The following is a 10,302-nucleotide window of genomic DNA, read 5'->3' as shown; positions in this document are numbered from 1 at the left end:
ATCAGGATGCCCTGGTCCCTAGGGTTCAGTACACCCTACCTACCTGATATACACATTTACTTCCCAGGTCAAGAAATGCTTCTGGATAACTCCTCCAGGGACGCCCAACTCAGGGGATGACACGGCGCCACCACTCGAGCACTCCCTGCAAGGGGAGGGTGGCGGCAGTCTCCATGCTGCGTGGCCCGCACATGTTAGCAACAGGGACGTCTCTGTGGAGTGCTCCGGACATACTCATCTCATCAGCACTTCAGTACTGAAAACAGAAGCCACCACTGCTTCGCTCTGCTATGCATTTATTTAGCGCCTGCCGAGTACGAGGCTCTAGGTTTGCACGGTGAGTAACGTACAGGTGAAGGGGCATAATCCTTGCCCGTGGCCAGCCCATGGCTAGTGCGTGGAATGAGGCGTGGACACAGAACCTGTCACAGCAGGCTGACCCCAGCACGGCGTCACCAGGGGAAGAACACAGGGCTTTGGGAGGAGAACGTGAGGTCAAAGAAGGTGCCTCAGAAGCAGGGGCTCCAAAGGTCAGGTGTACACAGGAGAATATTAAACCAGGAGGCCCCAGGCAGAGTCAGAAGCCAAGGTGTGGGCCCTGCCAGGGCAGCACCTGGCGGGCGGCTGGGGGCGGCTGGAGGCACAGGAGGCCTTCACGGGCCTGGGCAGCCCCACGGGAAGGGTCTGACCAGGGAAGGAGGGTGGGAAGGCAGGAGTCCAGCGGGCAGTTCGGAGCAGGCACAGGCCAGCTCGTCCGTGCTATGGTGACAGCAGCAGCATTGTGGAGGTGGCCGTACATCACCACAGGAGGGTGGAGAGCGACTTTCTTCTGCATGGAATTCTCACAGAAAATTCATAAGCATGATGATGCATCATATGAAAAGTGCAGTTTCTCCTCGCGTGTTCTCCTGACTTCATTCCTAGGAAACTCTTCGGTTTTGGGATCCCACACAGGAAAGGCGCCTCCACTGTGGAGGGTTGTTCCAAAAAGATTTAACTCCAATGAGAGTTTTTTTTAACCTTTTCGTTATCATTTATCCTGAAGAGTTTTCTGTAATAAAATTATCTTCCTAAGGATTTCAGAAAAGTCACTCATGTATCCCACTTCAGGGAGCCTAAGAGCTAGAAGGAACATCACGGTCTCCCACACTTCCCAGATGAGGGAACCAAAGCCCAGGGAGGCCAAGGGACCTGCTGGCATCTCACATGGCCAGAATGGCAGAGCTGGCACCACAGAGAGGACAGTGTGCTTTCCTCTCTGCCACAGGACAGCCCTGGGTGCCAGCTGCCATCCAGCATGCCAGCACACAGTGAGAACAACAGACAAGCGGGTGGACAAAGAAGCAAATAGGTATGTAAGTATCACAACTAAGAGCAGGAGTGGCTGGGAACAGCACACCTGTATTTTACTGTCTTTTTCAAGCGAGGAAAAAGGAGGGAACACCTACTAGAAAGGCATTTTCTGGACCCACCAACGCCCTGCAGATCTGAAAAGGAAATTACTTTTTCTTGAAGTATTAAACTGCACTTAACCAAAAAATACGGGGCTGTAGTACTACACATCACGTTCATAAGTCTTATAGTCGGCCGCAGTAGAAATGATGGTGTTCCTGGCTGGCACGTGTGCACGACTGCAGGAAAACATCAATAAAAAGTAGACTTTGTTTTATCCGTCACAGAAGCAAAATGACCCTGGCAATTTCCTTTTGAAAAGTTAAATGAGAAATCCTTAAAATGAAGTTCTAAATACATCCATTTACATAGAAGATGGAGAAAAAAGACAATTATATTCCAAACATACAAGTCTCAAATATACAGAATTCTGATGAACAGCCATGTCCCAGTAAACCAGCCAGAGCACATCAGCATCTTCCCCAATCATCTGGAAAGACACATCCCAGCAGTTTTATAAGTAATGGTTCCCTTTAATAAAGGCTGCTTCCATACTCCCCCCAGACCCAGTTGGAACTGTCAGATTTTCCAAAAAACCTTCTTTTTATAGAGAATGTAGGCAATGAGCACCCAAAGAGCAGTGGCGACTATGTTCTGAGTTAGATGCTCCTTGTGGGACTGGTTGTCCTCCAGCTTCCACTGAAAGGGGAAATAGTTCTCAAACACCTCGTGGCCAACATACACCAGAATGGAATTCATTCCTGGAGGAGAGATACAGAAAATAATATTTTCCTGAGTCACATCTGATCATCTATTTAGTTTGTGAAATTTGATTTTAGTTCAATGAAAAAAAAATAAAGCACACATTTATATTATTGGCTACTGCCAAAAATAAGTAATGCATATCTTAAATACTTAAGTGCAAGCTAGAACAAAAATTAGATAATATCTGTAACAATGTAATTCTTGAATACTAAATCTGCAAGAGTTGCCAAAACCATGAACTTATATTTTTTACATTGAAAACTTGAGGTCAGAAAATGTAACTGTCATTAGAATCGTAGGGTTGAAGTGAGTCATGGAAATAAGGTCTGGGGCACCGGGGTGGCTCAGTCGGTTAAGTGTTTGACTCTTGGTTTCAACCAAGGTCATGATCTCGGGGTCCCAGGACTGAGCCCTGCGGCAGGATCTGCGCTTAGCATGGACTCTACTTGAGACTCTCTCCCTCTCCCTCAGCCCCTCCCAACCCTGTGCACATATGCTCTTTCCTTCTCTAAAATAAATACATAAATCTTAAAAAAAAAAAAAAAAAAGACCAGGGATTAGGTCTATCTCTCAGTCTTTGGGAAGAATTGTGCTGAAACCATTCCACTGACCTCTTGGTACTGTCTCTTGATATTTCTTATACATAATCTATAAGGCAGTTTATACATTTATATTCAGACATTTATATTCAGAAAGAAGACATGGCCCCATATGGCTAGATACCAGGCCCTGGATCGTTCCTGATGCTCCACAACTCAAGATTGCTTAAAGAAAAAAGTAGAGCTTAGTTGTGACCTCACAATCTAAAAGATAAAATGGGTGCACTGTTTTGGAAGAGGCCAGGCATGTCCTGCACGTGGCCTGGGACAGTGTGGTTCCAGCTGCTTTCTCCCTCAGCCGGCATCTTAGAAACCTGCCACCAGGGCATGGCCCGAGGTCGCAGTACTAGGCCTGCTCAGCTGTCTCTGGGCTGGCCCACTTGGCCACCACCGACTCCAGGCTTAGAGGTTTACCTGGGTAGAAGAATGGGGTTCCTGTCCACAGTCCTTTCACATCCACAATGGGGTACAGGATAAGCAGGATGAAGAAGGCAAAGGAGCTCAGTGTGGTGACATATGAAATGGACCTACAAGGCAAATGAGGTGTTTCAGGGCTCCTGTGGAGCACATCCAGCATCAGCAAGATCAGCCCAGCATTAAAATGACATTGTTGGGGATCCCTGGGTGGCGCAGCGGTTTGGCGCCTGCCTTTGGCCCAGGGCGCGATCCTGGAGACCCGGGATCGAATCCCACATCGGGCTCCCGGTGCATGGAGCCTGCTTCTTCCTCCGCCTGTGTCTCTGCCTCTCTCTCTCTCTCTCTGTGACTATCATAAATAAATAAAAAAATTTTAAAAATAAAATAAAATAAAATGACATTGTTTTCTATACCTACCACAGATTTTTGTTTATTGGAATAAAGCCTTCATTTTCAGAAATTTTCGTCAAAGCAACAGAAATAAGCCCCTGCAATAGGGGAGAAAGATGTTAGTTTTTTTATGTTATCTCAAAAAACGACTGTGTTTCAAAACTGGAAAATATGTTACTTCATTACTTAGTAAGGGTTGCAAATTATGTCTTCTATTTTATTCTTTTAACTAGAAAACTATTTTCAGGATGCATAGCTAAAAATATTCTCAAAACCAAAATCTCTAGAGCATTGTTCTGAGTTGACGGTAAACTAATAACTAAATTATAAAAGGAAGCATGAGAGATAAAATGAACAACCCGACTTTCAACTCTCTGTCACCTGGAGATCTGGGAGCCGACCTCTGGCAGCCGCTGCCCTGCTCTTCCCGGCCTGGCTCCGACCGGGACCAAACTATTTCTTCACAAGACTCCTGTTGGCTGTTCCACAGCAAACACTCTCATTTATAAAGACATTTGCCTAAGAAAGTAAACCTGAGAGTTCAGGTGTAAAGATGTGTTCCTCTCTGCTGTTCTAGAGAAGAATGCAACTCCTGTGATGTGGGGACAGCTGCTCTCCAGGGCTGAACATTCCAGTTCTTTGAAACATGTATGGACAGGACTGTAGTGAGCAATGTCAGCTACTTACCAGAAAACAGCACCAGGCAGTGAATCTGATCAGAATGTCTTTGGTCTGATCCTTGTAATACAAGAGTATTTTTCCTGCCTGGAGAAGAAAACACAGGTGACCTAGCAAACTCCTTGAGATACCATCGTGTTTCATGTTCATCCAGCGTCCTAATCACTCAACACACAGACTCATCTGCCAGGCACGCTGCTAGCAGTGGGGATCACGGAGAACAGGAAGGGATGTCACTCTGCCCTTGACTGGGCACCGAGGCTCTGCAGGGGGAGGGATCACTGTCTGGAGGATGAGAGAGATGCCAGAGAGGAAATGCTGTCCAGCTGAGGCTACATGTCCAGAGCAGGAAGCACGTGTGGGCCGGAACAGCCGCACAGGAGCTCATCAAACGGTGAAAGAACCTGAGGCCCTGAACCACTGTGGGTAAAGGAGAAAGGCCAGGGGGCTGGGAAGTTGCAGGAAGGTGGAAGGCAGGTAGGCTTGCGAGTCTCATTAGGGAGGCAGGGCTTTTTTCTCCCGTATGTGATGGGGAGCTGATCAAAGTCCTGTCTCCCCCACCCCCAAAAACCAGTAACAAGGAACCAGCTCAGACTGGCCTGCAGTACAGAGGGACAGGGGCAGGTGGGCATAAAGGCAGAGAAATGCTTTAGAAACAGTACAGTCTGGACTTCGACTAAATATCCCCTGAAATTAGGACTTGATTTCTGAAAATAGCAAGGGATAAGAAAATGTTCATAATAATTTGTAATTAAAGTTAAAATTCATGAATGCTCTCTAGGTGCCAGTTCTTAGAATTTTACATGAATTAATTTCCTCAGTCCTTTCAACACCTTCATGAAGTAGGTGCTGCTGGAGCACAGAGGGTGAACATGCCTGAGTCTACCTGGCTAGAGAGTGGTAGGGCAGCGTTCAAACCCACTGTGGCACCAGGTCCACACTCTTAACCCTACCCTAGGCTGCTCCTGAGGCGCAGATTCACCCCTGCAGATGCAGGGGTTAAATGAACATATGAATGAAATGAAATGAATGAAAGCACCCACAGTGAACTATAAAGTGCTACAGAGGTGAGTACAGAGCAGTATTACTAAACATGAAATCATCAAAACATGAAGACCTGCACTATCCAATATGGCAGCCAGTAGCCACAGGAGACTATTTGAAATTAAATTTGAATTAATTAAAATGAAATTCAAAATTCAGTTCTTCAGTGATACCAGCCACATTTCAAGTACTCAACAGCCATATGGACACGAATATTTTCATCACCGCAGAGCATCCCATTAGTGCTGCATTACATGCTTTGCCCTCCCCCAGTTAGCTCTCTCTGCTCAAATAATAGTTTTGAACGCCAATAAGGAGAATTTAAGGGGGAAAAAAATCTAGACTGTTCAGAATTTTAACAAACTTTGCATGTGAGATAAACCAAGAACAACCTGTATTGGTTCTGGCATAAAATATGCATAAGCTGAAACCATACAGAGTGTACACAAAATGTGACAAGTGACACAGGGGCTTCCCCACACTGCCAACACCAAACATTCTGCACACTTCTGAGGGAGACCTTCTACCCAGAAACTCTGTGCCTCTGCTGCTAAGATAAAACATAAATGATGGGGGGGTGGGGGGTGGGGGACACAGGAATTATACCTTATATAGAGGAATTATTTCATTGTGCCTCATTTTAACGACTTCTAGTTTTAACAATCTGTCACATATAAACAGAACTTATTAGACCATAGAAGATATGTTTCCAGTTACTTGTTTTAATTAAATAGTTTTTGAATTAGTGTTGAATCAATAATCACGAACTGTCAGAAAAATGTACCCTAATGAAATGAACGAATACCTGAATTCCTAAAAATGCCATCACAATGGAGCTGATGGTCCCTAAAATTCCCTCTGGATCGTAGGGCACCTTGGTGTGATAAAGCACCTAAACAAAACAGAAAAAGGTGGCAAGACTCACTGACCGTAAAATGCACACAAACAACTTGAGAGATCAAATACAAATCTGAATACACTCCAGAATTCAATGTGTTTTGTTTTTGCCGCAGAAATTCACAGCCAACTTGCTGGGATTACAGACAGAATACTTCTGATCAACAAAGTGTGGGGGTGTGATCGCAGAAGGGAGCCCAGAGATGAGCCATGGTCCAGAGCAGCCACTTCAACCTTGGGGACCTGGGCACAGGATGCATCCCTGACTGTTTCCAACACTGCGCATAATACCGTCATAATTGTCAGGTTTATTCCCTCTGGTCAACCCTATTGTAACATCAGAAAGATGCCCCTTCCTAACTTCTTTTATGGTGAATCACATGTAAAGTTCTGTTATTATCTAATTATAAAACAAATGTGATTCTCGAAACTGCAGAAATTTGGAAACACAGAGCATAGTGGATGCCACAGCACAACACCCAGATATTGCCCCCCACCCCCGCCCTCTCCAGACTAAAGCCTTCATCCCCCAAACATGTAGAAGCACCAACGGCCAGAAGCTCTCAGCCAAGTCCCTTTTCTGGATGGGTCCTTGACTGAAGGAGTCACACTTCCCTGCTGGGGGTAGCCTGCATCCAATGGTCAACCCCCTCACTCCAACACACCAGTCCAGCTCCCCAGGGGATTAGGTGAGGCCCTGTGTGACTACCAAGCAGTCCAACTACCCCTTCTGCCTGTTGCTGCTTCCTTGGATCCCCAGGATCAGCATCTGCTGATCCCCAAAGGACGACTGGATAAGCTTCCTGCACACGAGTCTCAGCCTCAGAGTTTGCTGCCAGGAAGTCTGACGTGAGCCAGAGGACAGCATGCTGCCACAGCTTGATTCCGTGCATCTGCACTTTCAAATTCAAAGTAATGGATACACACAGCCCCATACTAAACATTAAATTTCCTAAATCAGCCAACTTCTAAAAAAAAAAAAAAACTAGTTCTTGTCATAATTTGTTAAATGGACAGAGTTTCCATTTAGCCAGCCCCTTCTGTTTTCCTTCACGTCATAGCTCCCAAGTGCCCTGTTGTAAGTACAAGCTAGGCTCACTCACGGCCGAAGAAGGATGCTGGTAAATGTGGTCATCTCCCAGCAGCAGGCGGTCAATGTAGCCAGCAGCTCCTCCAGTGCAATTTGGATACTTCCCCAAATCTCCAATGCCGCCAGGGCCAAGATAACCACTGGAAAAGTGAAAATACGTACTTCATAAGACTTCAGTGGGACTAAGGGTTACACTGGCAATTGCTGCAGCCCAACAAGGTGTCTCACACACAGAGACACCGGGGTGCTATGCACTCTTCACCGATGCCCTTTTGACTTAACTGCTACCCACATGTGAAGGTGAGCAGCCCAACTGCCCTGCACACAGACCCTGAAAAAGCCTCACGGAGACATTCCTCTGGACGTAAAGCAAGCTCCTCTCCCAATACACACTATGCCTCCAAGGAGAAGACAAAATGAAAGAGAATTCCTCTCACTCAGGAAACTTGCAAGCTATCACCCCAGAAGCTCTGACTTGGCAAATGTGGATTACCTACATGGGCTCACTTACGTCGGACATCCAGGAACAGGCAAGAAGAATGTCAAGCCCAGCCAGATGCTTTCCAGCAGCAGAATGAAGAGCCACTGGGGCCAGCTGAGGATGATGTCTCGAAGGGAAAAGCATCTTCTCTCCTGAGTGAGGTTATTAAAAAAAAACATGTACGAACTGCATGTGAGCAGAAGAAGAAAAAACAGGCAGTAAATGTATTTGGGAAATTCCTGGTGATTTATGATACTAATACAAAAACAGATGCTTGTTTTGTTTTATATGTATTATGAGGTCTAGCTGCCCCTCTCCATGAAATATCATAGTAAAACATTAGTTAAAAAGAAATTACTGGACAATTCTACTCTGATACCCATGGGAATTAAAAACAGATGTTCACACAAAAACTTGTGCACAAATATACATAGAATCTTTATTCATACCACCCAAAGAATGGAAATAAGTCAAATGCCCATCAACTGATGAATGTATCCAAAAAAAATGGCAGTCATAAAATGGAGTATATTATTCAGCAGTAAAAAGGGATGAAGCACCAATACATGGCACAACACAGATGAACCTTGAAAAATATGCTAAGTGAAAGAAACTAAGAAAAAGGGACACATACTGTATCATTCCATTTATACAAAATGTCCCAAACAGGGAAATCTACAAAGATAGTAGATGAGGGGGTTGCCTGGTGCTGGGGGTTAATGGGCAATAGTAAGTGGCTGGTGAGGAGTATAGGGTCTCCTGTGGGGTGACGAAAATGTTCTAGAGTTAGGCAGTGGTGATGACTGCACAACTCTGTGGATAAACTGTCACTGAATGGCAGGCTTCCAGCTTGTGAGTTTTATGGTATGTGAAATACATCTTTATAAAGCTGTCGTTGAAAAGGCAATTTTAAAAATACATTTTTAAGAAAGGAAAACAAAATTTATATTTTGGAGCTGTCCTGACTGAAAGAAGTAGAACCCACCTAGTGCTTGGTGTCCCACCCAGCCCCCTCACTCCATCGTGGAGGCCCTGGATGAGCCTCCACGGACCTTGGGTCTCACGTGACTGACCAAGCCCATGTTCAGGTCTAGTCTCACTTCACTTCAAGAAAACCCAGAGTCAGGGCACCAAGGGGGCTCAGTGGTTGAGCATTTGCCTTTGGCTGAGGTTATGATGCCGGAGTTTTGGGATTGAGTCCCACATCGGGCTCCCAGCATGAAGCCTGCTTCTCCTTCTGCCTGTGTCTCTGCCTCTCTCTTTGTCTCTCATGAATAAATAAATAAAATCTTTAAAAAAAAACAACATACAGTGACCCCCCCCTTCCCACCTCCCCCACTCCCGTGTTTAAGAGCAGGATTTCTCACCGAGGCACAACTTTCGGGCACAGGTTTGGCAAAGATGAGCTCTAACACAGCAACCACAAAGTAGGTGACCCCCAGCCTCTGGAGCACACCAGGGATCCGCACCTTATCCCAAGACACTGCAGAAGGCACAGGTTAGGTGAAGCGTTAGCCAGCATCCCTCCTCCTGCCCAAGACAACGTTACTGTTCTCTCGGTGGGGGAAGGGTGGGGGAACAAACCTCTCCTGCCCTTAAGTAGGCTTTCTCTGCTCTTGGAGATAGAGACACATATAGGACTTGCCTCAAACCCACAACAGTAATTGGTCTGGGACACAGAGGTAAGAACACGGGTCCCCTGGGTATGAGGCAAAGCAAGGGCTGCCTGGGCCCTGAGGCTCCCGCCCAGCCCTTTGTCTTTCTGGGTACAGTTTCAATCAGCTCTCAATCTACCACCAACCTGCAGAGCTAGCACAGGCCACCAATGGACTCTCCCAGTCCTACAGGCTGCATGACCACCCCCGGAAGAGTGTGACCATGTGATGAACCCTATGGTGTATTCTCCTGGGAGTAGAGGCCCACTTTTTGGAGATCCATCAACCAACCCTATGTGACACCTTTCCTCCTGATGCCATCTGGAAGGTGACCTGTACCTCCTCCTGATGCTCTCAGTCAGCTTGTCTGAGAGAACCCTGTGGCTCTTGTCCAGATAATTGTGTCCTGTTTTGTTAATGACACTGGAAGCCCCTCAAGTACAGCAACTACCGCCTTCCTTGACTCCAATGCAGGTCCCAGGCACGGGTGTGTGTCCTTCCCTTGGCCTCCCTGTCCTGCTCACACCACAAAAACAACAATGAAGATACTCTTTGCCCGCAAGCCAGTGGGCATACAGGTGCTGACAAAGGTGGATTGATTCCTGAACTATCATACAATCACCTTATTATGCAAGTGGATGAATACAAAGTGGCAGGGGGCAGGGCCGAGAACCAGGTGACCTGATTCGGCCCTTCTCTGTCCCTTACACTTAGAAGAGCCACAGAAAGCACTTCATCTCTCCAGGACTCAGTCTTCCTTTGAACAGCAGGAGGGTCTGAGTGATCTTAGAAGCCCCTCCCAGGTCTGAAGTCCCAAGATAGTAGTAATAATGCCCCAAGTTATACAAACATGTGTATGCTTTTCTAATATCTGTTCTTTTTGCAGGCACCTGT

At 46.3% G+C, this 10,302-nt stretch overlaps 1 protein-coding gene across 1 annotated transcript in view; it reads right to left on the bottom strand.

The window, feature by feature from the left end:
• Positions 1-279: 279 nt before the first annotated feature.
• HGSNAT (heparan-alpha-glucosaminide N-acetyltransferase) overlaps positions 280-10,302 on the bottom strand; it is a 42,272-nt gene continuing 32,249 nt past the window's right edge. The window contains exons 11-18 of the mRNA XM_041751440.1: positions 9,121-9,236; positions 7,784-7,905; positions 7,286-7,412; positions 6,091-6,177; positions 4,251-4,328; positions 3,591-3,661; positions 3,171-3,283; positions 280-2,153 (exon numbers count right to left, since the gene is read on the bottom strand). Of these exons, the coding sequence (XP_041607374.1) occupies positions 1,972-2,153; positions 3,171-3,283; positions 3,591-3,661; positions 4,251-4,328; positions 6,091-6,177; positions 7,286-7,412; positions 7,784-7,905; positions 9,121-9,236 (896 nt within the window). The 3' untranslated portion in view covers positions 280-1,971. The remainder of the gene's footprint in view (positions 2,154-3,170; positions 3,284-3,590; positions 3,662-4,250; positions 4,329-6,090; positions 6,178-7,285; positions 7,413-7,783; positions 7,906-9,120; positions 9,237-10,302) is intronic.

The sequence above is a fragment of the Vulpes lagopus genome, chromosome 4 (genome assembly GCF_018345385.1).
Source record: "Vulpes lagopus strain Blue_001 chromosome 4, ASM1834538v1, whole genome shotgun sequence".
NCBI classification, from domain to species: domain Eukaryota; kingdom Metazoa; phylum Chordata; class Mammalia; order Carnivora; family Canidae; genus Vulpes; species Vulpes lagopus.
This window is presented reverse-complemented; position numbering and strand designations above follow the sequence as displayed.